Below are 27,901 nucleotides of genomic sequence, written 5' to 3' on the forward strand. Positions count from 1 at the left end.
CATTTTTCGATCAATAGAACGCGTTAGTAACGGCACACAATTTCTATTCCCGAAATAGAAAAAGAAAATAAATGCGTTTGGTACGACCTAAAAATTTCTATTCCTCATTTTTTTATTTAATTATTAAAATTTCGGTGGAAACGGCGGGGACCGGCTAGTTGCTGCGACGATCAACGACCGTCAACAGGAGCGATGGACTTATGGTTGTAAAGACAAGCTTGCGCTATTCCTCTTTTTATTCTTGAAAACAAAGAAGCTACTTTTTTTTTTTTATACCTTTTCTTGTTTCTATTCCCCAAAATAAAAAATTAATTAACGTACTCAAATGAGTTTTTGTTGTGAGGAACAAAAGAACAGAAATAGATAATAAAAAACATTACCAAACATGTCCTAAATAAATACATGTGGATTTTATCAAAATTTGACAATTTCTTAGCCTGGGCTCATGCCGAAGGTTTTGTAGGATCGTGCTCTCCTACTCATCAAGTCCTGGCATTTGCCTTGACGGCCAAGTATAGGTTGAACGCTTTAGACTGCGTTTAGTCGTTCGGATTTCTAGTCGGGATAGAATTGGATAGGATACGATAAGAAATCCAATGATTCTATCTTCCGTTTGGTGAGCTACGAATTTAAAGTCGAATAAGAAAAGGTAAGGCATGGCTGGGATCGACTCTATTTTGTTGAAATATCAAGATGCTTTAAAAATTATTCAATAATAAGTTTTAATGAGTGAGTTATTCTTGAGCGGAGATTTGTGCCATCCGAATTTAGGCACAATATCAACAGAGTAGACCCCGTAGAGTCGGGGATCTCAATTCGAATTTTTTGATAATAACTCGTTGGCCTTGCTCATTGTCTTGTGGCGTGAGTAAACAAATGCTGAACAATCTAATTATTCGGCCTCTTTTCGTAAGTTTGAAGATACACTCATGCAGGTCATCTAAGAGAGCCCTTTCGAATGTCAAACCCCTTTTGAAAGTTGATGATCAATCTCAAAATTCTTTATAACATGTCGAGATCCCTTTGAATATTGGAAAGGTTTAAGCGGTTAAAAAACGAGGAACGTCATCTCATATAACGCCAAACAATCGATTAAAGAACAAAATCTTTGAGATACCCAGCTTTGCGGCCAAAGATCCTAGCCTAACGTCACCGGAGAGGCGGCCCACTTGATGGTCACCACCGCCAGAGAGGCGACCCAACGTGCTAGAGACACGGCCCAACGCAGAGGAGAGTCGGTAGTTGTGAGAAAAACTACGTTCTCCTCATGTTTGCCCTTTTGAGAAATTCTATCTTGATCTATTCTACCCTCTCCCTTGGGATTATTTTATCCCGATAATATCTTCCTACATCCCCGCTTTATTCTATCATGAACAATTGCCAAATACAAGATAGGATAAAACATATTATATCCTAACTTATATTCTGACGACCAAACGTAGTCTTAGTGCCATCCATTTTCAGTGCTAATTGATTCTGCAGGTAAGCTATTACACATTCCTTATCGAATTTCGACATCCATGACCACCGTCTTGTTGTCTTAATGCTTTTTCTTTCTCATGTTCGATGGAGTTTTGTTTTAATCAAATAAAGATGCTTTAATCTTAACGAATAATCCATTTAAACGTTAAAGTTAACAAAACAAAATCGAGAACTCGTGAATTTGACCTTTTTCTTTTCGTATTTCGTTAATCTTTCCGTAAAACACTTGTTACACTGATTAGAAAATGATTTGTCAACATCATTAATGCGCAAAAACTCACTTAGGTTAAACGAGTGATTTAGGATGTGCAAATTAAAATCAAATGCGAGACATTTGCTAATCATGCCCAGCAAATCAACATAATTTCGACATGAAAGCCATTGATGTAAAGACATTTTGCTCTCTTGTTCTCCTTTCCTTGTTATCAACAGTATAATGTCGAAACTTGCCATTCCTGCGTACGTATGAAGTACACCCCCCTTTTTCATACCTCATAAAAGTCAATGACTATAGCCTCCATCGGATTTCATTGAAACATAGACATCTCAGTGAAATGGAATGTACCGGCATCGGCATGGATGAAGGAGCTGACACAAAACCATGCAGAATATGAAACCGAAACTAATGGAATTATATACAAAAGGGGACGGATGTATATCATCTTACATAACCCAAAACTCGACTCACGGTGCAGAGTTTCCAAAGGCCTAATGGTCAGTTTGTTGTCATGTTAAGTGTGGGGATCTGTGTATATGTGACTGAGCTAACCTGATAAATCATGTACGGAACCGCAATGCAGAAGGTGCTGTGTTCTCTGCACTATCGACCAAAAAGTTCTTCGGCATGGAGGTTGTACGCTTTTGTTTTCCCCTTTCTACGAGATGCTTCACTCACTGGCAAAGCTAGATGCACTCAAAATCCACGGATGCAATTATCTTCGGCAGCAAACAGTTCATGAGCCTTATTATTCCCGGAAGAACAAGTGCTCGGGCATTAGTCTCTTTGTCCATGCCACTCAAAGGCAGTATCTTGGAACTTGTAGAAAGCCAAAGTATAACTGAAACTGCACCGATATCAAATCAAGAACCAATTCTGCCGGAAGAAGCTCCAGATGAGTTGCTGAAGTCCAAAAGTATTATTGATGTGTTGTCCTTTGTTCGAAGATTTCTAGCTTCGCTCAGCAAAGAATTGGCTATCTTGTCTGCCACATTCTCCCTCTCTGCAGAGTATCTCTCCATGGTCTATGAAGTTCAATATTTCACAACATTTAGAATAGATATGAAAGGCATATTGCCCATGCACAAGGCAAGCAAAAGAGTACAGTAAAGATGGGAGGACAAACCTGGAGGACTAGCTGAACTGACTTCTTCATACTAATAACGTCCCATAAGCCATCACTGTAGTAATTGAAAAATCCGGCCTCATTAGAGAAGTTATGGGAACAACAGAGAGGTAAATGGAAGATCGCTAAGTCACATCTATTTTCCAATGGAAAGGCAAGAGGCGTTTTTCAAGATCTCAATCATGAAGCTATATCCAAAAGGATATTTGATAATAAATCAACTGAATAAAGAAACACGGATCTCAGACAAAATTGTTTGTATACAGGGATATATTTGTCAAGCAATTTTAGGGAGATCCAAAGACGCTCAAAGATAACAAGCTAAAGCAACTTTTAAGTCAGAAGCAAAACCTTGCCATTAGCGCAAAGGCCCTGCTTGCCTTGTCAATATGTACAACTTGACTTATGTAAGGCTCTGAGCTAAATCGTCCATCCTGTTGTTTAAGAAATTTGTCCCCAAGCATTCTAGCAAGGTTTAATCCTGACACGTCAAACAGAAAGGCAGGGAGTAATGTCATAAGCACCTATCCAGAAATACACAATCATGAACAACTAGGATGAAGAGATTAATTACCACAGAGACGCGTTTCCCCATCCTTCAGTGCTTCTCCTATCTCTCTAATACGAAGTCTTTCAGAATAACTAGTAACTTTATGATCTTCTGTCATCTTAATCAGATTCTCATCAATACTGTAAAGATAAAAACAACTATCATATGAATGAGGAACCCATATGAGGAAACTACTTGCATAAGCACGCTATGCATAAATTTATATTCATGCACTCATGTTCTTTTTTTCCTGTTTGTTAAAACAACTATGAGAGTACCTAAAAGAATTATTATAAGGACCATACAAATTACTCTTTTCTAAATTCTACGAAATTCAAGAGCTCAGTAAGAACTAATAACACAAAATTTTCTCCAAAATAGCCCTTTTAACACCTTTTAAATACTTCTCTCAAGTTTGACAAAAAAAAAAAAAAACTTCTCTCAGTAAGGAGATGAGTAATAACTACTAAAAAAATTAATCACTTATTGAAAAAAGAGATCAACGAATTTTCTTCAGTATCATTTATTCAATTACTTTAGAAGACTACACTTATTAACAAATCTCATTACATGGACACAGATCATCCATAGATCTCTCCCGTAAGGATTGTCACCCAAAGTCATGGTAACATAAGTGCATGATGATAAGATAATATCACTTCAACATCTCTGGATCATTACATAATTATCCAATGCTCAAAATCCCAGATAGCTTCCATCATCACAGGCTAAACTCTTGATCACAATATAAGAAGCTTTAAATGACATGGTAAGAAAATGGAAGGGAAATGATAGGCAAATTGCCAAATTGTTGTTACCCAGTTTGCTTCACAAGATGAGAGGACGGTGCGCCATCCCTCTTCCATTAGAGGACAAGGCCAAGACTATGTCCACGCAAAGTTTTATAAAAATTGAAGCAAAGGACCTTATGAAATGAACTACAAGATCTAATATGCCCTAGAACTGCTATAGTAGAGTGAGGACATACTCTATTACACAAGCTGAGTCTCCAACATTTGCACACTGAGCAAAAAACCTTTCCTCACCATCAGCCCAAATGAGGAGCGCAGTTGCTGTACAACCCTGTAATTTATAAATAATCAAAAACACTCTGAGGCCAGTAGAAACAGGTACCAAGTAAGAGATAACTGCCAACTAATGTTGAAAAAAATCCTTCTGTTTATACTATTCAGAAGCAGAAGAATAAGACGGGGGGTTCTAGGCAGGAGTACCATTTTTTTATCATGAAAAGGGCGAGAGATTGATCAGCAAAACCAGATGCAAATTGATAATTTATATGCAACAGAAGAAAACAAAAAATAAACAGAACAATGACACAGAAGGCAACAAACTATGAAAAGAAAGGGGACAGAAACCTCATAGTAGTGATTCATGCAGGCCTCGGTTTGTAAGAATGCATCACGAAGAACATGTGATGCATCATTGAGTGATAACACCCTTTCTCTGTTCAGTGAATCCGATAATAGAGTAGCAACCATCTCCGGCAACAGTCTGCAGGTTGTAACTAATATGATTACTGTAACATTTAATGGCGCATGCAATGCTAAGTCAAAACTGAAGATAATTGCGAGCTCCGCTGTTAGAACGTCCAAAATGCTCAGCACAGCAATAACTATGCACTATGAGCAGGTTCTGAGTGGCATTACACATAACAGATGGATTGTATAAAGACCACTTTTTTTTTTTTCAATTGATTCATCCTGTAACACAGTTGCCAACTGCTTTTGTTAGGAACAAGTCAAGTGCTGTCTTCTAGACAAACCAACAGCAGACAAAAGAGACAAATACTAAGCAACCTAAGGATGAGAATGTAGAACATCCAAGGGCAAAGGGTGAGAAAACATCCCAGTGATGTAGTTATTTCACCCATCTTAATTGGTTCAGTCCAAAAGCATATTAAGGTGCTGAAGCGAAAAATTATAGAGATTCTGCACATGAATTGCTTAATAAATTGAAACCACAGCTCGATGTGGTATTTGACTCATTTTGTCCCAAAATTTTAATTTTCAATGTCATTCTACCTACTTTTAACGTATAAAGGTCAACGGCATCAAATGTTTCTATTTTAGTCAGTTAAAGTTGCAAGGAAACCTACATTCAAGACTCAAATTTAGATTCAACAACAAAAACTTGTTTCGGGGTGAAAATAACTACGATCCGACATGGGCACATTGTCTAAGATCAACAGCGAAACAATATTTATCTGTGTATTGAGATAACATTTCCTTTTGAGTGTTTCATAAGAATGTTATAGAAGGATCATGCCAGGTTGTGAAACAAGGCAAAGTAACAAAGTAGCGTTGACAGAGAATAACTACTGACTTGCTAGCAGATTTTGCAGCACCAACTCCCCCATGTCCATCACAGATACCAAAAAGTCCAAACTGCAAGTTGACCAATATAACAATGACCAGGCTTCAGATAACATTCAGTCAGACTTTTCCATGCTAAACTGTACCATCTGCAAACCTGATCAAGTCCAGGAAGAGGCCAATGGGAATAACAGACATCCTCCATGGGAAGCTTCTTTGCTCCACGACGCAAAGACATCGGATCACATGCCACACCAACTCCAAAAGGGACACGATACTCAGCTAGGGATGTTATTCGGACCTGTCAATGAAACAGGTAGTAAGTACAAAAGAAGCTGTGGATGCAACACCAGTCAAGTTCTTAACAACAAAGATACAAATTTAAATCCTCCAATGGTTCCCAGAATAATCTTGTCATCATCAGAGCATTTTAAAAAAAAAAAAAATCAACAGAATCGCGTGATCAAACTTGTAGCTGATTAACAACATTCAAATTATTTCCTTTGGAAGAAAGGCTGACTTTATTTTTTGTATCAAGTTCAATATCATATTTAGCTAATGCAAGTATGTAGGCAGAGAGATATAACAGGAACCATAAATTGTAAATGAGGAAAAAAGAGCAAAACACAGTGAAGAACATATTAAGTAGTAGTTAACTGATATTGCAAATGAATATGCTAAGACATGGCATGTAAATAATTCTTCCTCCTAGAAGACTGAGTTCTTAGGATGATGATTAGGCAGGGGCAATCAATATAACTTGAGAAAAGAAGAATATAGACTTACATGTACATTGGATGTCGTACCCAAGGTAATTATGTCTCCACTGGCAAGTTCAACAGGATCACCTCTGAGTCTTCTTCCAGAGTCAGGATGGTTGATAGGGTGAGAGTTCAACAGTGTGCCATTTAAGCTACCCAAGTCTATCAACTCCCATTTTAGATTCTGAAACCACCATTTAGAGCCATAAAAGCATCGTGCACATGAGCAACTGGATACTTGGATAACGAGAGAAAAAAAGGCAATAATTAGGTTTCTTACATTCAAATTCCAGTTTATCATTGCATGTCTTCCTGACACCTCGGTATCTTTCAGCAGTAAATCACTCGGAGTAACCCTTCCTAGGGTTAGAGGGAGCTTAGAAGTATCAGTTGATCGTATGGAGAAGCATGTCCCTCGAGAAGGGCCCGAGATAACCTCCAAGGTAAGACAGCTCCCTGCACTTCTAAAAGAGAAATATGATGATTTGTTTTACACTTTCAGCCACATGAATCAGATAATAGCAACAAGCCTTCTTGAAGAGAAGAAGATTTATTACTTTGTTGGCTGAAATCCTTGCTTGCATTCTCAAAAGCGCTATCGCCATCCAAAGTGATTTTTGGGACGGCGCTTAACTCTTCCTTTCTACCGCGTTTTTGCTCTTCAAAAGAGAGGTTAGATCCCAATGAACGCTTAAGTGTCTGACCAACATAAGCATCTTCCAGTGGCTCAGTAACAACATCTAAAACCACAGTAGAACCTACCAAAGGTGAAAATTAAAATTTCACTGAGCATCCAGAACCACTTCTCTGCAGATTTCTAAGGGAGAAAAAGCACGGCAAGCAAGGAGGACAGAATGAGATATGGAACCTTGATCAAAGCCAGGAGATGAGGAGGGAAGCCTCTGTTTGTGGACAAGTCCTTCATTTCGCGGTGCAGAAAAATATCCTTCCGGTTGAAGACGTGATCCTTCGAGGTCATAATTTCTTGTCGGTTCATAGCTCTGAGCTCGACCTATATCGGCATCATCTGATACAAGGGGCCTCTCTAGATCTTCAACCTACAAAATCACTTTTCAGTACATAAACAGCATGGGAATGAAATTCCACATAAATCAACCAATCAGTTTGCGCAACTTCACGCTCTCGTTGGAAGGTATATTCCGCCTACCCACAAGAAAGTCCATAAAAATAAGAACAAACTGCCGACCAACGATAGATAAGGGAATTAATAACTAGCCAGACCCGAAAAAATAACAACTTGTGTTCCATTTGATGACATTATCTAACGCATGCCCTAAAAAGGGAAGTTATGGAATTTATTTGTCAACACGATACAGGATACCTCCAGGAATGTGGGCATGAATGGAGAAAACAGCCCTAATTAGGCATGACGATGCTTATGTTGGTCAGACACTTAAGCGTTCATAAGTTGGATTCATGAATCAACGTTCATATCATGGCAAAAGCTATTTCGTATCAAGATACTTCTGAGCTCCTTAAGAGAAGCTAAAGCTGGAGCTTTAGCAATAAAATCCACAAAAGTAGAACACCTGGAGCCCGGGGTGATACACTGAATAGAGCAGTATACGCAAAACTGCTACGCAAGACGATTCGCCAAAGTAACCACCGAAAACAAGCCAAACCTTTCGCCACCATAACTTCACCAGCAGCTCGAACTCCAACAACGCCAAAAAATTCAAACATCGAAAATGCTAAGCTAATCTTCACACACAAACAAGCTGCACAATCCCAATCTCAGAAGTTCTCCCAGCAAGATACGACACACACAAAAACACGAACCTAAAACCCTAGCGACCAGTGCAACAAAGATCTAAGCAAAATGCCACAAGCAAACGACGCGATTCAAAGGGAAAAAAAAAAACACGGCAGGCGAGGCATCGAATTCCCAATCGCCGCGTCGCATTCCCGAATTCGGCAGCAACCCCACAAGCTCATTCCAGAGCCGAAGGGAAGGAAATCGAAACCAATGGAAAGAGCAGGAAAGCGAGAGAAATGGAGGGTTTGGGGGGGGGGGGGAAGGAGCCGAGAGCCGGACCTTGAGGGTGGTGCGATCAACGAAGCGGGAACGGAAGCGGAAGAATCGCCATGGCTTGCAGGCAACGAGGATGACGAGGAGGATGACGAGAAGCATAAGGAGACCTACGCATAAACCCACGTCTGCAATGGGAATGCTCATCGCCATCATCGCCATCGAACCTCTCCCCATCTCTGCGAAAACTGACTACTGGACGCGGATTTGCGAGAACCTCGCTTTGAAATGGTCGCATTCCCTTTCACGTCTTTGATTTTGCGCTTTTATATTTCCCCTTAATTATATAACATATGCTCGATATTAACGCTAATAATCAATTTTTCGTTTTCTCTCAAAACCATCAGTGCAATTTATTATTCGGGTTCAATTTTTTTTCTGGGGGGATTCTACTTCTACTTTTTTTTTTAATCGGGGCGACACCCTCCGGACTTTGTAATTACGTAGTATCCTAAGATCATTGCAACTTGAGATCGGTTTCGCATGTTTCTAAATGGAACGAGCTACAAACCTCTAGACTTATTTTATGTCGGTCCAAGGCCGACCCTCAAGCCTCTCAATTCCTACTGAATTATTCTTTCTTTCCCCGATAGGAGGAAGGCACCATAAATTCTTACGAAAGCAAGCTTCCAGCTTTTCGTTAAACCTTTCGAGGACATGTACGAATCCGAAGATTTTCTACTTTCTTAAAAGCTCATTTTAGGGACATTGTTCTTGACATGGAACGACACGATTGAACATATTTACCTGGGCATATAACGTTCAAAATGGAGCGTGACGCGAACATAAAATATATATCTTTTTTACTAATACGAAAATATGAATACAAGATAATCTGTAGAAAGGAATTATCAGTACAGCCTCATTGTCTTTATTTTAGTATGACTTTTTTTTTTTTTTAAATATTTCTTTGGGTCTTAAGAGGGTGGGGAGTGACAGGTGACAAGTAATGGCGTCGACTTGAGTATGGTTGTTGCATGCACGTACGTCTTTGGGAGCGTGTATAATATATGGTTGGTGCGGTGGAGGAGAAAATGACGCCCAAAAAAAAAAAAAAAAAGTTGGGTGCAATGGCATGAATCAAGGGGAGGATATTCTAGACTATGCCTTTCGGTGATTTCGTCCAACAATTCAAACTTGTTGAAACATTGATTGTGATGGTTCACTTCATTTATCGTGTGCTAGCGCGCATCGGACGAGTCATAAGAATTGGTTGTGCGGGTTCAAACGCACGTGCACTGATGTAGATCTGCATTGTTTGTAGAACGAGATGCATTCATCTAGTCGTTTTCTGTATCTCGGAAATTCTAGAACCGATGATTTTTAGGAGAAGTTCTAAGAGCTCACTCGGATGGCTTCTCGTTTCGGGACTGCAGTGTTGCTTTACGATGGAGGTGTAAGTACAAGTTTATTTCGACCGTCACTTCTATACGAATTGTCCTAGCCCGATATTGGATTTTTCTAAGTGTTCATGTGTTACGATATCTCATGTGGAAGTTAGGATGGAACTGAACTTTGAGTAACCACGATTCTACCCAGATTGGTCCTGCCTTTGGATCCTAGTCAGGCCCAAATGACGAAAGCCCTTACAAGCATACACAGAATGGGCCAAGAAGCCTAGTAACGGCCCAATATGAAGTAGGCCCAGTCTCACCCCCAGACGCATCGACGTACATTTTCTTCGTGGAAACGATTGTGATTTGATTACTAGGCGAATCCGTACTGCCAAGGAGACCTAGACATTTCGATTTGTTCCAATCTTAGTTGCTAGGTTTGAGAAGTCAAGAATAGTCTAGAGTTTTAGTAGCTTCCTCCGATTTCTTCTTCGCCTAAAGCAACGAAATCTCGCGTTCTAGTTGTCTAGAGTCATGTATTCATCGCGTGCCGCGATTACAAATGATTTTGCTATGGCCCGATTCTAGGCCCGCCATCGTCGCAAGGGTTGTGTACTTTGCAATCGTGGGTCAATGAGATTTGGCAGAGTTAAATTGAATGGGATTCCCCGGAAAGAAAAAAAATGAATCCCTAAACTTTCGATACCTCAAAACTATTTTCGTATCATAGGTACTCTAGAAATTAGACCAATGAGGAAAAAAAGTACCTTCGATCACAGTTTCATCCCCGGTAGCCGGAAAAAATCCGATGTGGCGGCGTGCATGGACGACGCCGCCGTGCATGATTTTAAACGGTCCTCATGGATGGAATCGTAACGAAACGTATTTTTCGGCCACCGGTGTCTCGAGATGCAAAATTCTTTTTTTTTTTTTTCGTGATATTAACAACGAGTTAAAAAAAAAGTACAGCGTGGTAAAAGTTTCGGTGGAAAGTCAATGAAGGAGGTCCCTCGACAAGGTGTGCGTCCCACCAAACGCAAGCAAAAGGGAATGAGGGAGGGAATCAACAGTCTCAGACATGCACGATCTATGTGGACGCCACTGGATCTGTATTAGAATCAGCAAGGTTTGTCCTTCGCGTAGGGGCTAAAGGTAGAATGGCCCTAATCTATCCAACTTTCGTGTGGCCCAATCACATCGCATCCATGTCGCCGACTCAGTGGAAACAATCCCAGATGTTGGGGGAAAACGAATGTCCCCCCTAAGGATTTTGATAGTTATTGCTGCCCGGAATGGATTCATGATTGTACGTGGAGAAAATTGTCGAAAACGTGACGTACAACGGTCAATTCAGTTCTAAACTTTTTAATTGGGACAATTTGATCTTAAACCTTTTGAACGATTTTCCAATTTAGTCATTTCGACCGGTTTTGGGTTGAAATTGCTAATGTGAATGCCAATCGTCCTACGTTGTGAAGCTGGCATTGGCATAAATAATTTTTGACATTTTTATTTTATTTTATTTTCTTTTCCTTTTCAATTGTGGCTAGTGGTGCAGCCGCCGGCGAAGGCAAGGGTTAAGGTAGACTGTCCTCACTAGATCTAGCAAGGGCAACGATCGCCTAGGTGAGGGCGGTCGTGCCGTCGGCCACACTTAAAAAGGAAAAGAAATGGAAAAAAGGGAAGAAAAATTTTAAACAAAATTGCAAGAATTGTCCATGTCGGTATCGTTGACGCCACGACGCCCGATTGGTATCCACGTTAGGAATTTTTGGTCAAAATTGGCAAATTGTCTAAAAATTTAGGACTAAATTGGCATAATTGAAAAGTGTATGATTGAATTGTCCGTCGCACAATAAATTTAGGCCTTTTTTTGACGACTATCCCATTATATATGTCATATCCCTTTTAGGAAAATCTGAAAATTGACCCAGCTATATCCATCAGGGACAATTTGTCCAATTGAAACATTAGGGTACTTGATAGTGGATCTTTGTTGCTGTAAAGATTTGTTTAGCTACATGCTTGATAAATACCTTCAATTTATTTCTTGAGAGTTTAGAGTCTCAAAAATATGATTCTCTAATATGACACGTCAAGTCAAAGAGTGTTTGACTTTGAGCGGTCAGATCTTGTCGAATAGTAAATACTCAAATAATCACACACACTCCGACTTTCCTTGCGGTGTTTAAAGGAACCCGCGTCGATTCATTCCTTAATAACACGATGTACATGCAACTTTTTCGATTCAGCCAATCTTCACACAAACAAAATGACCGTCACATTAGTTACGAAATATGATAATTCGTTGTACAACGTAACATAAGTGTATGGTTGGTGTTTCTCTCGTCATGATAATTTCATTAACACATCTGTAATTCTTCTCTTCGCTCCAACAACCTCAAATAAATCATGTGCAAGGTTGACTGACCTTCAAGCACAATGAGAAAGTGGAGGGCAAAACCCTAATTCTTCCTTTTCTCCCACCCTCATTTCTTCCTCTTGTTAACTAACCTATCGAATTTCTGCAAATTCTTTTCAGCAGGATCGCCACATCACAGATTATTCAATCCCCAACAATGTGGTTCATGACATTTTCTCATCTCTAGGGCAAAACTTCCTGCCTCGAGCTCAGAAAAGGAAGCCATGTCTTTGTCCCCGACGCATGATCACCGTTACTCCCCCCCACCCCAAGGTCGCTTTGCCTTCTCCTTCGTCATCCATAAATTTGCCCTCGAGAGAACTTTCTACGTAATCACCTTTTACGCTAATCTAATCAAGCCGTCCAGTTAATCCTCATTAGTGGCGCATAAAATTTTTCCCCAATTTAAAACAACTTTGATGATGGGGGGAACTTTCAGCAAAGATCGTTCAAAGCCAAAGAACAACCGTGCGTCAGCTCAGTCGATCCATTGCTTTTGCAACAAGCTTTGTTTAGTGCTAATCATGGATTCCAGTTGAGATTAATACACTGAGATGCCTAGTCACTGTCTGTAAAGCTAACCTTGGACCTCAAACATGGTAACAGCTGATGCTGCCCTCGTCGAACCAAGTCCTTTTCGCGTGCTTGTTAAGTATGTAAGATCAAATTTTTTGCTTGGTCTTCGGACCATATTAAGCGCATCTGCTTAGCTACATCCAGCAAAAATAAAAATAAAAACAATAGGGCATTGTCTGCTACCTCGCTTTTCACTTAAATTCGCATAAAATTCAATCCGATAGCTCAAATTTTTTTTATGTAATTAAGTCCTTAAGACTGTATTTGCTTTTGGCTTAACTTTAGCGGGGGGGGCCGGGGGATCATTTCTATTTGCCTTTGGCTTACGGAAAACGGTCGTCTCTTAGACATCAAGGTCAAAAAGTTGACCCATCCGTACGTTCTGTTGAATTGGCTCGATGGTGCTCTAATCTTTCGCCGACCCAAAAAAAACCCTTACACTGTACAATTTTTTTCAGTTAGTCCTTTTATCAAAATTATGTATGGAAAAATGCAGATATAGTCTTTAAGTTGCCGTCAAATTAATGAAGACGTGGCATTAATAAAAAAAAAACAGAAAAAAGTGAAAACATTGAAAGAAATATTAAAATTTAAGAAATAAAGGAACTCGAAAGAAAAGGACGGAACGCTTACAAGGGAGGCGATGGGCTGCTAGGGTTGCGCCACCCCGATGGCTCCTAGCCTAGGGTCATGGATAGCTCGACGAGATACAAGCTCGACCGGGCGATGCTTGGGGGTCGCATGGCCCCCATGCTTGCCGGTTTGGGTTTGCGCGATCTTTGGCGTCGAGGCGATGATCTGGGTTGCGTGACCCTTGGGACATTGGACTGGTGGTGATCTCGATGCCGACCACCATTTTCCCTTCTCTACGCCTCAGCGATGCAGTCCCTATCACACGCCCTAGTTGGCTAACTCTCCCTTCCCTTGTGCATGATCACTGGTCAGGCATATTTCTAAATTTTCTAATTGTCCTTTCCTTTTCCATGTTAGCCGTAAAAAAAAAATGCAATGTCACCATAATTGGTCTAGTCACTGCCGACGTAACATTCCACATTAGCATTCCGTGTGCATATTTATCGAAATGACTAGCTCGAACGGAACAAATGTATAATTCAAGAACTCAACTGCACGCAAAGGAAAAAAAGTTCGGGGATCATATTGAATACTTTGCAGAAGTTTAGGGACGGTGGTGCGAATACCGAAACTAATCTTTTCTTATATATATTGAGGGAATCATTGACGAGCAAAAGGAGAAAGATGGGGCTAAGCTGCAAAGGAGGTTCAAAAAGCAAAGGGGGCGGGGTGGTGTCGCTTTTTGTTTACGTGAGATTGTGCAAAAGCCATGGTGGATTCTCTTTGTCTTTCTTAAGAAGGAAAGTCTCCAAATAAATTATTGATTTCAGCGAAAATATCGAAGGGGCAAGACTTTTTTAAGGCCTTCGCTAATGGCCAAGGGGGACATGACGTACCCTTAGGTTAAAAGATTCTCCATTACTTTAGCAAGATCAAACATCCTTTGATGGATTCTGATGCAGTCTCTCACATTCTCTCTCTGTCAATCTTTCTCTCTCTTACTCGGATTGGCTCAAAGTATGCGAAAAAAAGTATGCGAAAAAAGAGATTATATATATATATATATATATATATATATATATATATATATGAGTTGATGACGTGATGGACAAAATGAAATCATTTCAAACGAGACATCATGAAATGTGTTCGGTAGAGCATTATTTATCTATTTATATATATTTTTATTGATATATTGAGTCATTCAATCTCACGAAATGAGTTTAGAAATATAACGCAGATAGTAAGCAACACACGAAATGTGGCGATTCTCAATTATCGGCTAGGGTTTATGAGGAGTTCGCGGATGGCCAGGGTTGAAAAGCATCTCTGATATTATAGTAATGAAACTTTTGCTGATGGAGTTTCTTTTTAGGCTTCTTCGGGTTGATGCTCTAGGAATTTAGGACCACTTTGTTTAAAAAAAAAAACCGGGAAAGGCCTTGAGGACCACATTAACACTTCAAGGACTTCAAAACTTATATCATATCTTGATGCCCGAGAGCGAAAAGAGGGTTTCTGTGCCTTTTGCTTGCATCATATGCATGTGCATACTCATTTTAATCTTACTTCTCCTTTTTTTTTATTTATTTATATTACAGAGGCATAAGTATAGAGACCCGACTATCTAGAGATCTATGAAACACTCTGCAGATCTCCAGTTTTTGAGCTGAAAAATCCTCGACGCTCCAATCAACTGCGCTGACCCTGGGGGTTGGACCTAACCTCCAAGCGAAGATAACAAACATGCTTGTTGCTCGAGTCCTTCTTGAGATTCGCTTTTTCCTCTTCGTCGACTAGCGGAAAAAGAAAGCCTAAGGTGTTGGTGTAGTGATCATGAAATGTGAAGATTTAGGCATTAATTCTGAGGAGTAACTAGCTATTTGCGTGGGTGGCCGGTAGGTTTTATTTGGATTAGATTCGTTTGACCAGTCAAAAACAGAGTTATTTAAATAGGTTTAGCTCAGAGGGATCCAAAAATGATGCCAACATGAAGGACCAAATGGGGTTATAGCGCTTATGTGGTTCGGCTGATGTGATCGATGTTCACGAGAAGAGCGATATTACATTTCACTATAGAACAGCATTGAGTCGGTCAAGATCAAATCTTTTTATCAAAGCGCTTCCCCGATTTGCACTCAATTATTTCACAGATGAATCCATACAAGAACTCTGATAGAAACTTCAAGAAGACTCGTACTAACCCTACTGGTTTTTTCCGCCTGTCGCCGCTGCACCGGCGGATTGCAGATATTTGCACACTTCGTGCCTTTGCACCCTGGGATCACCATCTGGTTTCTTCTCTCGGACGAAGCAAGCGCTCAGCGACAAACAAAACTAGATCAAGTTGCTGATTTGGTCGCCAACACTTTGCAAACTTGGCCGGGAAAAGAACCAAGTAGTGCAGGGCAGCGAGGAAAAGTCATCGCACTACTTGGAAAAAAGAGGACGGCATAGGATATTAGTAGGCATCTGTAAGCATATGGCAATCCATGGCTTTTGTTATGCAAATGGTAGTGAAAAGAGTTCTTGGTGGGAGCAGCATAAAGAACACATATTTGTCTAAAAGGGCTTGGGCATGTTGCCCCTTCTCATTTGACGATGGCAAACCAGTCACCAATCGTTTCCCACTTAATTAGAGGAAGGACTTTGCTTGCATAACTGTTTTTGGAGGACTATAAGAGTAACAACATATTGTGAGCCACGAGTTCTTGAAAGAGTGAACTCCGTAATAATTTCTAATTATTTGTACTTTGATTATTTATGGCCCAGAAGAAGCTGTTAATCTTACAATGAATTAAGGACGGTCACACAATTATTTATTTTTTTAGGAAAGGGACAAAATGGCCACCATACAAGTTGTCACGTTTGTACGAGAACCGACCAAACTCGTTGGTCCTTTGATTCCTTTCTTGGCCGTCCGCAAACTCATATCCACAACTTGAACTCGGTACACAATAGTTGAAAAAAGCAACCGTACCTCTTACCCATTTCATAGATATACGAGCTCTCCAGTTGATATGATTGAACCATGGCTATCGCACCAAATATAATGAATCTTTGCAACGTCGTATTCCGATCCATCCACTTGTGGGGGAAATTTCGCAAAAACATGCCTGCCACCGCGAGGGAGTGTGTCCTCTCCAGTCATATATCGACCTTCATCTTGTCTGACCATATATAGATGCCTGAATGTCGCTTCACTTCGACGCATGTCTATTGCACATTGTGTTAGAATCGCTCGGGCTCCTTCCCTCCGTTATTTTCGCGGTAATTGCGAAGATACAAGTGTTCATGTTAAAGGGTCACCATACCATTTGGACACAACTTGCTAGATGCAGAGACCATGGCCCGGAGAATCCCTGGACTCACTGTCGGAAAACCATGACTCGATTCCGAAGCATCCCCAGAAGATTTCGTTGTTGATCATACCAGCAGTTTTTCACAGGTCTATACGAGAAAAAAAGAATATTTGGGTGGCTGTCTTTCTTGAGAATTACGAACGAGACAGATGCAAATAGCTAGGGTTTTTGCAGCTTCAATTGATGTGCCTGACGGTCGTGTCAGAAATTAGGAGACAAATGCTTTTGATCATATCTTAGATTCGGGAGGAACAAGACAAGGCCTAAGATTTGCAGAATTTCGAGGATAAGAATGAGAATCATCCTGGCCTCTCCCTGCCTCCTGAGGTGCATATCTACCTTATTGGCTCTCTATCTCTTCCTCTCTCTTATAATTGCCCAAAAAAAAAAAAAAACATTTAGACAAAGCTGACAAATTCATGGAATGACGGATGCTTATAAAGTGTTTTAAAGATCCTTTGATGTGTATCATTTTAATTGGGGATTGCAAGATCACTTGAAATGTGGCAAAATATTAAAGCACATAAGTTGTATGGATAGTTAGGACCAAAAAATCAATTGATCGTCCTAACGTAACACCAACTTTGGAAATATTACACCAGGTATGCAATCGACTCCATAAAAAAATCTTAGATCAAGTATGCAACCGATCTCATGTGAAGTTTATACTATTTGGGAACGATATGATACATATCTAGTTTGATCTTTCTATTTCCGCAGAAGTTGATACGGTGAGGTTCAGGATCTAGTGCAGAATTCTTTAAAATGGATGAAAAGCCACTGCAAATTGGACACTAGCAAATTCCCAGATGTGATATTATGTCACGAGAAGGAAAAGATCGTTCTACAATGATGGTCCCTTGTTCAACATAGCCTCAAAGTTTGTAGTTCAAATCGAAACCCGAGAAGGAAGAAACTATATACACTAATGAATACTAACTGATAAGGAATGAGATGTTTATCCCACTTTTTCAAGAGTTTTAAGTATTTGAAGTAAAATGCGGCTGGATAAGAAATTTCTAAGTTTTAGAGATACTTTTAATTTAACTCATAAAGTTACACGTTAAGCTCGATATTTATTCTTCCTTTATTATAAATTTGCGTCTTTGCATGCTTATATCGGCAAAAGTATAAGCCAAAGCAAATAAATTCTCAAGATCTACATGCCTAATTAAAACGAAGGGCATTAATTAGAGGTTGTGGTTGTCAGGCCTTTCTTTTTCAAAAGAGAAAAAACAATAAGATTCTATTTATTTAGCAGAAAACTGAAGATTTCGAAAATATTTTTCAAAAAAATAATTGGTTATATTGTTTAGATATATTATTCAACGAAAAATATTCTCATTATCAACAACAATTTATGACTAACTATTTTCGTTATTGATGAAAATATTTTTCATTCATTCATTTTTGTAATCGATACAAACGATTATTTAAAAAAATATATTTTTTAAATATTGTGTTTTCCCTTAGATAAAAGCACCGTAAATCCATTTTGTTGCACATTCATGGATCCATAATTAGGTTCACAGTACCTATTGCTCAAAGAATTCTTTGACAATTTTAAGGAAAAAAAAAGTACTTCCTCCTTGAATTAATTGACAAGAGTATTACAAATGATTCTTTTTGTAGGAAATTTGAGAACGATTTGCTAGATCAATCATCATTAAAAAGCCTCTTTAAGTAGCCCACTCGTGAATGAATTGGCACACAGTCGATGCATGGAAGATGTTTCTCGTTCTCATAAAGTCACATGTGGTATGCGTCCTCTCAATTTGTGTTTTGCGCGTAAGAGAGAGCGATAAAGTCCAAGATCTCGATTAACTCGGTTCCCTAGAAAGGCAAAGTTGAAGATGTTGACGAATTGATTGCGAGACTTCCAACCATTTCCTCAGCAACACATTTCATCTCCAGTAGAGGTAGGCAACGTGCAAAAAAAAAAGGGCCAACCAAGAGTACAAAATCAAGAATATAGTTTTGAGATGCCAGGTGGTTTTCCTTAGTGCCTTTTCCTCTTATGGTGCGAGGGATTGCCTATTTCTATTCTTGGGAACCTTAACAGTTATCCCACTAACCCCTCAAGCGGGAATGAGCCCCAACCGCAACCTTAAATATGTTTTTTTGGTTCGATTAACACAACTTTTGTAGATGTTAAATTGAGCCAAGCTTTAATCTTTTAGAGTAGGTCATCTCCTAGAGAGAGAGAGAGAGAGAGAGAGAGAGAGAGAGAGAAGGGTTTCTAGGGTTTCAAGGAAAGCACGTCCTCGCCGACGGAGCAAAAAGTGTCTTAGTGGGGGATCATTTCTATTTGCTTTTGGCTTACGGAAAAAGTTTGTCTCTAGACATCGCTGTCCCCGGGTTAAGACATCCGTACGTTTTGTTGAGTTGGCTCCATGGTGGCCGGGATCGATCGATAAGAAGTTCAACACCATCTTGCTTATCGGAACAGTGAAACGAAGAGATCAAATGCCTAATGCTACGAACTTGTCTCGCAAGCCACCACTGAGCTCACCGTCGCTCACGTGCATCGGTCAAAGTAGCTCTACGGCTCCATTTGGTTCGCCGTTGAGGGCAGACGAGCTCGTATTTGTAAACGCAAACTTGAACTTTTAATATCTATTGCGTTAGCAACACGCATGCCTCGCATCGTCCCGCGTCGCCGCTTGAGACGGGAATATTTTCCCGGGTCAATAAAGAAGGACACGCGAAATGTTGTCCATCGGCAAAATCAGTACGACCCATGTGATGTGGGCATCGCATCAACTGAAGAATCAAAAGTACACCAAGGAAAGGGCTTTCGCAAAATGGAAATCACACATCCCGGCATCACCCACCATTTATGGAAACGATTTTGAACCTAAGACAAACAAGAAGAGAACCCTAAAAAACCAAAAAAAAAAAAAACACTAATTCTCTCTCTCTCCGACAAAACACGCATCAACCAAGGCGTGACCAGCAGAGAAAAACGTTGTTCTCGCCACACTCTGCTCTGCCAAAAAATCACACTGTTCCAACAGTCTCCAGAATTCAACGTTTGCAACCTTTCACCTCTCCGACCACTTTAGGTCAAGGGGAGAGACCCGACTCTTGATTTTGGAGTGTTAAAACGCAACCAACACGACCCAATCCTTACATTCGCTGTGCGGCCATGTTTTTTCTGCGGGTGTGAGCACTGGTCAATGGAGAGAGCGTCCGCATGTTTGGTCTGAAATTCCCGGCAGAATATCCGGCGGTCGCAAGATTCTCGCTTGTCAAAAATTTTTTTCCCAACCACCTTAAATTATGGACGTATGAATCGAAGGGGCTGTGATTTGACATTGAGGTCATGGTCCGTCCGACAGAATATGCTGAATGTACACAAAAATTTCGCGGAATGACATGTCGGGTCGAGTTGATCGACCTTGGGCGGTGCTCGAACTTAACATCCGATCGATTCTACAAATAGTTGATGACGCTAGATTTTGTAAGATTAAGCCTCATGCAAGTTCACCTTTTGCGTTATGAGACTTGGCATTCGGAGCTTTAGCGTTGGGAGCACGTAATAGCAGCTCAATTCCTTATATCGGGAAAATCGCTAAGAGAGAGCCAAATCCGAACTTGTTAAGATATCCAGTTAGACTCCTTTTCACTTAAAAAGTAAAGTTAATGAGTTATGAGCCAACTATAAGCGATAGTTCAACTGGTTCATACCACATCAATTACTCGATCATTGTAGATTTCTTTAACACAACTTATATGTGTATCTCAATAATCTCTTTGTTATGAGTAAGCTTAATAAGGGGTGAGTATAGTTTCCGGGTAGAACCGAGAACCGAACCCGTGGGAATTGATCCTATTCCAAGTTCTAGGAATGCATTTCAATTTCCAAAGGTCCTGTTCCAAGTTCCGGGAATGCATTTCAATTTCCAAAGGGCAGAACCTAAAACCTAGAAAAAATCTTCGTCTTTTTCTAGTTCTATTTCTCTACGGGATCATGCAGCATTTCATGGAGTATATAATTTGGAACCACTAATTTGAATTGGGGATGAACATAGTTTCCAGGTAGAATCGAGAATAGGATCGGTTCCACCGGATGAGTGGGAATCGATCTTGTTCCAAATTTCGGTGCATGCATTTCAAGTTCCAAAGGGTAGAACATGAAACCTGGAATAAGTCTTTGTTTTTTTCTAATTTTATTTCTTCACACGATTGTGTGATACTTCATGGAGCATATAATCTGGAACCACTAATCCGAGTTTCCATTTCTAATGGTATTCATAATTGAGACTTTTACTTTGTTAATGTTTTATATTCTTTGTGTATCTAAATATGAATTGTAATCAATAAATTATAACAGCAAATGGTGATAATTTGAGGTGATGATTCACCGCAACTATAACTTGAGTAGATGTTAGAACCTATCTTGGAACCTGTGATCGGGTAGATTCCGGGTTCTAGGGCATGCAGAGTAGGTTTCAAGTTTTAAAAATCGAGGAACCGGTTCAGATGGGTAGGTTCCAAGTGAAACCTAGACCAACCCCGGATTGCTCACCATTAAGCTTAGTGTTAGTAACCTTTCGCATCAAGATGTCACTAGATTCCTTCCTTAAAAATTCACCAAACACTGAAATTGAAGACCCACCAATCTACCGATAATACCATTTGTTGGGGGCGCGCATCAAAAGCCCGATATATTCACCCATGGAGATAGTTAAGAGTTGGAAAGAGTTTGTCGGCTAGCAGCTAATGTTGCACACGACTTGAGAGAGGCATGAATGTAAAAAGGTTTAGGGCTGAATTGAAAAAAAAGAAGAATTATGACTGAATTGACACAATTACAATAGATTTAGGACTTTTTTGGTAATTTTCCCAAAGAGAGTACCATGAAATTTTTGCTAAAAAAATCCATTGATTTGCATCAAAATCATGGATGTGAATATCTATTTCGTAAACTAGTTCCCAAAGAGAGTACCATGGCATTTTTGCTAAAAAAAATCCATTGATTTGCATCAAGATCATGCATGTGAATATCTATTTTGTAAACTAGTTCCGAAAACTGAAATCTGATTGGTATAAATACGATGGTAAATACAGAAGAACTAAGCATTGAATATGTTGGATTTGAGAAGAGAATTTCATCTTTAGGGGTTCCTTTTTTGTTACAAAATCGCATAGCACAGGCTTTGTTGCCATATGTCTTTTCTATTGTGAAGACCATAGGGTTGTGAAGCTTATCCAAGAGACGTTTTTTTATTTGTATGCAAGCCTTCTGGAATCAGTCGCCAAATTAAGTTCTTTTCTCCATATCACAGTATACAACCGATTTAGGTTAATGCGGAACATTCGAGCGTTAACCTAATAAAACTCATATGAAAATAATATGAGTTGACTTATATGGGGAAGAATTATATGGGAAAATTGGAAAAAGGATACTTTTAGTACCAAAAGTTGTGTACATAGATCACTTAAGTGCTAAGTCGGAGACAAAAGAATCACTTTGGTGCCTTTGGCGAAAAAGTTTGGCCATTTTCAAAACGTGACATTTTTAATTAATTTTTGAATTTTAAATGGAATTTTTTTTTAAGAAAAATGAAGTCCACATGGACTTCAAATTTTTTTTTAAAATAAAAAATAAAATAGATTTAAAAAAAAGAAAAAAATTAACATAAATTTTACTTAAAATAGATTGAAATAAGCAAAAAAAAAAAATATTAACAAAAAAAGTTTAAAAAAATATATGCAAGTTAAGCTATGAGGGTTTGCTATAACCCTTGCCGTCGTCGCCCCACAATCCCCGGCGATCCCCGGCGGCCGCGTGTGAGAGCTTGGCGACCCTCGCTCAAATCCGGTAAGGGCCGCCACCGGCGGGCAAGCCCCACTAGTGTCAGCCCTCGGCCGGACCCGAGCGAGGGCCGACGACCCTCGTTCCATCTGTGGAAGGGCCGCTAGGCTCTCTCATGCGGCCGGGGTGGGTCGCTAGCGCTTAGCTCGCGCTCGGCGACCCTCGTAGGCCATGCCCCACTCTCATCGGCGATGGTGGGGCGGCAGCGGCGAGGTTACAACAAACCCTCGTTGCCTAAGCTGCAATCCTTATTATTATCTTTTAATTTTTATCTTTTTTAAAATTATTTTACATAAAAAATTCAAATTTAAAAAAAAATGCCAAGTGGATCTCCTGCGAGTTACGTCGGCGTCGTATATTAAGAAAAAAGTGCCACATCGGATTTCTAGCGAAGTCTATTGAAATTGACACTTAAGTGATCCTTTTTCAAAAAATTTGGCATTAAATTGATCCGATTGAAACTTTTGGCACCAAAGTAATCTCCGTACACAACTTTTCGCACTAAAAGTGTCATTTTCTCGAGAAAATTCATTGTTTCTCTGTTGGCTTTCCTTTGGAAGAGATGGACAAAAGGCAGAGAGAGAAGCAAGTAAAACTTGACTAATTGATGAATGTTCGATTCGCGTGAGTTAGGTGCATAAAAGTCAACTCATATTATTTTCATGTGAGTTTTATTAGGTTAACGCTCGAATGTTCCGCATTAGCCCGAACCGGGTGCATACTGTGACATGGAGAAAAAAAATCTTCAGAAGGCGTGCATACAAATAAAAAGCGTCTCTTGGATAAGCTTCACAACCATACGGTCTCCGCAATAGAAAAAGACATACGGAAGCAAAGCCTGTGCTATGCGATTTTGTAACGAAAGAGGAACCCCTAAAGATGAAATTCTCTTCTCAAATCCAACTTGTTCAATGCTTAGTTCTTCTGTATTTACCGTCGTATTTATGCCAATCGGATTTCAGTTTTCGGAACTAGTTTACGAAATAGATATATTCACACGCATGATGTTGATACAAATCAACGGATTTTTTTTTATAGCAAAAATGTCATGGTACTCTCTTTAGGAAAATTACCCAAAAAAAATCATAAATTTATTGTAATTGTGCCAATTCAATCTTAAATCTTCTTTTTATTTTGTGCCAATTCGGCTTTAAACTTTTTGCATTCGTACCTCTATCAGGTCGTGTGTAACATTGGCCGCTAGGCGACAAACCCTTTCCAACTCTAACTTTTCTTCCTTCTTTAGTCCCTGTTAATTCCATTTTTGAGTGGCAGCTCACTAGAAACTCTATTTTATTTTCAAGTGGTGTTGGACAAAAAAAAAAAAAGGCAAACCTTCCTCCTACTCCCTACTCCTAACCCCTCCCTCTCTCTCTCTCTCTCTCTGTGCCCACCTCCCCGGACCCCAGTCCTCAGCCGATGCACTTTTTGGGCACTACAAATTCACACCCTCCCCTTCACTCCTACCTCCATGCCCAACTCCTCCACTTCTCTCTCTCTCTCTCTAAGGAAACGGCAGTTCATCTCTCCTCTGTTTCGGCTGTCCAATCCTTGGTTACCCTCTCTTGCTTCCCCCAGCTGAATTGCCGCCATTAGCAGAGAGGCCCGAGAGAGAGAGAGATGGCAACGCTTGTGTGCCGAGGTTTGCAGTCGTGCCTAGACCCCCACCTCGTGCAGGAGCCAATGGCCACCCTGAGGCTCAAACTGGTCTCCCCCAAAATCACCGCCAGCCACCACAGCCTCGCTCGCTCTCTTCTTGATTTGAACTCCCCAAGTCCTCCTCACTGTCATCCCCTCCCCCAGCAACTCCTTGAAGACCCCAACCCCGCCCATCATCCTCATCACCATCCCCACCACCACCACCACCACCATCATCATCCCTTCTCTTCATCATCATCAAATCCCCACCTGGGTCAGAGTCTTGGTGGTTGGAGCTTCTTGCACGCCCTCTCCACCACCAGCTACGGAGAACCCTCAGCCACACCCGACCAAGAACCGCCCGTTTACGTCCACCCTCTGGCGAGAGCCTCCTCGCTCAGGCTCAGCCCGCGGAGCTTGGATCTCTGCACGGAGAACCTCGGCAGCGAGAGCAGCAACATCGTTCCCTCCCCCTTCGGCGACGACGATGGCGACCCCCGGGACGAAAGCAAGTCGGCCACGAGGGAACAGACAGCCACGAGGCCTTGGTCGACGCGCCAAATCATGAACGTGGATAACGTAAGCAAGAAAGCGAAACCTCGGACTAACATTGATAATAGCAACAACAACAGTGGCGACTTCCCACCACCTTTGACGACGATAGCTAACGACTCGATACGAGTGAGGCCGCACAGGGGAGAAGGGAGGTTGATTCTCGAGGTCGTGAGGGCCCCACAGGGGAATCGTTCTTGCCTTCGTGCCGAGCGAAGCCATGGCCGCCTCAGGCTCTGCTTTTTCAAAGACGAGTCGCCTCTCTGCTTTGACTCCGAAGAAGAAGGTGACGACGGGGGAGAAAAAGACGTCGAGGCGGGGACCGAAGGCGACGCCGAAAACGAAACGGCCGAGAGCGACGTCGAGGAGGAAGGAGGAGGAACGGGAGAAGAACTGTTGCTAGTCGACGAAGAAGAAGAAGAAGAAGAAGACGAAGAAGAAGAGGGAGAGGCAGAGCAAGACGGTGATGGGGACGATTGGGAAGAGGAGGGCATGGAGGGAAGTGATGGGATTGTTGGGGGCAAGCCGGGGATGGAAATGCTGCATCATCGCCATCGCCATCGCCATCCCCAAAGGTCAAGCTGCTGTAAAGGAGGAGGGAAAGAGCACGAGAGCAACAGAAGATTGTTCGATTTGGAGGCTTTTCTGGTGGGCTTTTCTTAGAGGAGATCTCCCTCCCTCCCACCATGGAACTTCAAATTATAATTCTCTCTTCTTCTTCTTTTTTCCATCTATCTTTTCGTTTCTTAATTTTGATTAATATTATTGTCACTACTATTATTAGCATTTTTTATTGTCTTTTTCAGCTTGATTTTCTCTTATTTGGGGGTCGCATGTTTATGTTTCATGTACAACTCTTGCTTGTGATGGTTGACCGTTATTATCGTTATGTGTAGTTAACCTTAAACGCCCCTCGAAATGGGAAAAAACACAAAAGAAAAAAAAAATGACATCATAGGCTCATGTGGGTTCTCGCTTGTCCCATTTCCTTTTAAGTGACTAAACTACGGTTTCTCGATTTTAACAAGAGAGGAAACACATCCCGTGATTCTCTCCATGTACCATAGAAAAACCCTAAAGGTCTACTACGAGTAATGGGTTTTCCATTTTCTACTGCTCGACATGGGCGAGTCTCGCCCGCTGGATCTTAGAAATGCATCTTCGATTCGAGTCGATAAGAGCGGTAAAACATAGTGAAAGGAGGCGGGTAAATCTGCTCAATCAAAGACGTGCCGACCGTGCCGAACGGCAATCGTAGCGGCTGTCGAGTAGAGACAAGTCGAATAATGTCACGAAGAACATGAGAGTCGAACGAAATGTCAATCTATTTCAATGTGCTTGTTTCTTTCTTGAAAAATGATTATTATGTGCTGTTTGGATAGCACTTCATTAGTGTTGATTGGTCGAAACAAGCAATGAAAAGAGCCAGAGCATTACTAAAGATTGGTGGGTTCATTGAAAAATGGATGCCGACGCGGCTGACCACCTTACAAATAAAAAAACTCAATAGCCGCTTCCTCAAATAATAATGGCTTTGATACCAAGTCAAGTATTATGGTGACAGAAAGTGTAATATCCTGCACATTTCCACTGAAGAGTACATGAGTCAATTTACAGGCTTTACATTATGACTCTCTACTGTAGAAAACTATCAATTACAGTTAACTAAAATAAATCGAAAAATGTCAATGTATGTGCTGCAGAATTTCTGGTCTCACGTTCTCGTGGTACAACCTTTGGATAAGAAAATATGTACCAAAGCACCATCATAGTCCAACCATTATGTTCTGTCGAGACACCATTGCTTGAGACACAACCCAATAATGCACCCCTCACCGGGCAACTTGCCTCGTACGGATGTGATCTGCACATGTAGGTGATGATCTCTCTTCCATTTCAATTTTTTTTTTGTGTGTGTGGGAAAAAGATCCGCTTTATGTTGGGACGGTGACACAAACTTTAGACAAACATGTAATGTGATCGTTGAACTTTTAATTTGTTCAACGTGATCCCCGAATTTTGGCTCGGTATGCAATGCAATCTCCAAAATTTATCTAAAATCTATCTCAACGATATTTAAGTATCATCAAATAGACACGAGATTTTTTGGAATGGTAAGGTATAACCACATAACACATAACTATAGGTGAAATTTTTATTTAGATCTATTTCCCACTCATCTAAACTTGGTAGACCTGTATACAGAAACTAGTTAAGTATTTATAGGATTCAAATTTAGAACTCTATGAACAAAAAAATCAAGAGCAAAAGTTTTTAAGATGAAGATCGCCCTAAACATACTCTCAGTCTCAGCTTGTACTATGCATAAATCTCGGAAAGCGCATATGAATTTCTTGCGGCCGTTTTGTCCTTGTCCAGATAACGTTCTGCAGGAATTTCAGAGACGAGATACAACAAAATTGCACGGGGAAATCCCATAATGACGATGCTGCCTAAGTTTTGAAAAATCTAGGGGGAAGGATCCTCTCCGCAAGCGAAAGAGACACACGTGACAAACAGCAAAATTCACGCCGATCTCCGCAAGATTTGGATAGAGCCCCACCCTCGACTTGGTCGCTCTCTCACCACATGTTGTTTCGGATAGAATGTGGTACGAGAGCTCCGGACATGTGCTGCTTTGATCGCTGTCGTCGTGAATTATTTCGAGAAAATGGAGCGTTCGTAAAATAATGAATGCAAAAGAATGGGCGCGCGAAATACAGGGTGGAAATTAAGAAGAAAGCGAAACTTCGTACAAATTTTGCGAGGGACCGTCCTTCGGATCTCTCCCTTTTTACAGAGAGCATAGATATTTCAGACATTCATGTCAAAAAAAAAAAAACTCGCCAATTTGGCCAATCTTAATGTGGATGGGCCAATCTTACATGTGATGTAGAAGTCCACTTGCTATAAGTACCTAAGAAGATCTAGTTTCGCACGAAGCCATCCCATTTTCTTAAACCCCGATCGATCTGACTAGGGCTTCGGCGGGCGGACTCGGCCGGCCTTGACGGTCTTAGCCACGTTGAAGACTCGAGCATCCCCGCCCGTAGCCCATGCGATCCGACAAAGACCCCTGATCGTCGATTCGGATGTCTGATTGT

The 27,901-nt window shown here is 40.7% G+C and overlaps 2 protein-coding genes across 4 annotated transcripts; one reads left to right on the forward strand and one right to left on the reverse strand.

The window, feature by feature from the left end:
• Positions 1-2,093: 2,093 nt before the first annotated feature.
• Positions 2,094-8,766, reverse strand: LOC115753601 (protein phosphatase 2C 70). Of its 2 annotated transcripts, none has more exons than XM_030692278.2 (13): positions 8,526-8,765; positions 7,338-7,527; positions 7,027-7,227; positions 6,750-6,925; positions 6,495-6,653; positions 5,866-6,009; positions 5,719-5,780; positions 4,752-4,887; positions 4,364-4,458; positions 3,400-3,515; positions 3,177-3,306; positions 2,826-2,880; positions 2,094-2,724 (listed from the first exon to the last, which is right to left on the reverse strand). In XM_030692278.2, the coding sequence occupies exons 1-13, from the start codon at positions 8,694-8,696 to the stop codon at positions 2,563-2,565; spliced, it is 1,797 nt and encodes a 598-aa protein (XP_030548138.1). In that variant the 5' UTR covers positions 8,697-8,765; the 3' UTR covers positions 2,094-2,562. The 2 variants fall into 2 exon arrangements, 1 of the variants encoding a protein (XP_030548138.1); XR_007199573.1 differs by having other exon boundaries at positions 2,651-2,724; positions 3,206-3,306; positions 8,526-8,766.
• A 15,322-nt stretch (positions 8,767-24,088) lies between these two features.
• Positions 24,089-26,096, forward strand: LOC115753627 (protein FANTASTIC FOUR 1). 2 transcript variants are annotated; one of them, XM_048280568.1, is made up of 2 exons: positions 24,089-24,443; positions 24,474-26,096. In XM_048280568.1, exons 1-2 carry the CDS (start codon positions 24,228-24,230, stop codon positions 25,458-25,460), a joined length of 1,203 nt encoding a protein of 400 aa, XP_048136525.1. In that variant the 5' UTR covers positions 24,089-24,227; the 3' UTR covers positions 25,461-26,096. The 2 variants fall into 2 exon arrangements, with proteins under 2 accessions (XP_048136525.1, XP_048136521.1); XM_048280564.1 differs by having other exon boundaries at positions 24,089-26,096.
• The last annotated feature ends 1,805 nt before the right edge of the window (positions 26,097-27,901 follow it).

Source organism: Rhodamnia argentea, chromosome 1 (assembly GCF_020921035.1).
Source record: "Rhodamnia argentea isolate NSW1041297 chromosome 1, ASM2092103v1, whole genome shotgun sequence".
In the NCBI taxonomy this organism is placed as follows: Eukaryota; Viridiplantae; Streptophyta; class Magnoliopsida; order Myrtales; family Myrtaceae; genus Rhodamnia; species Rhodamnia argentea.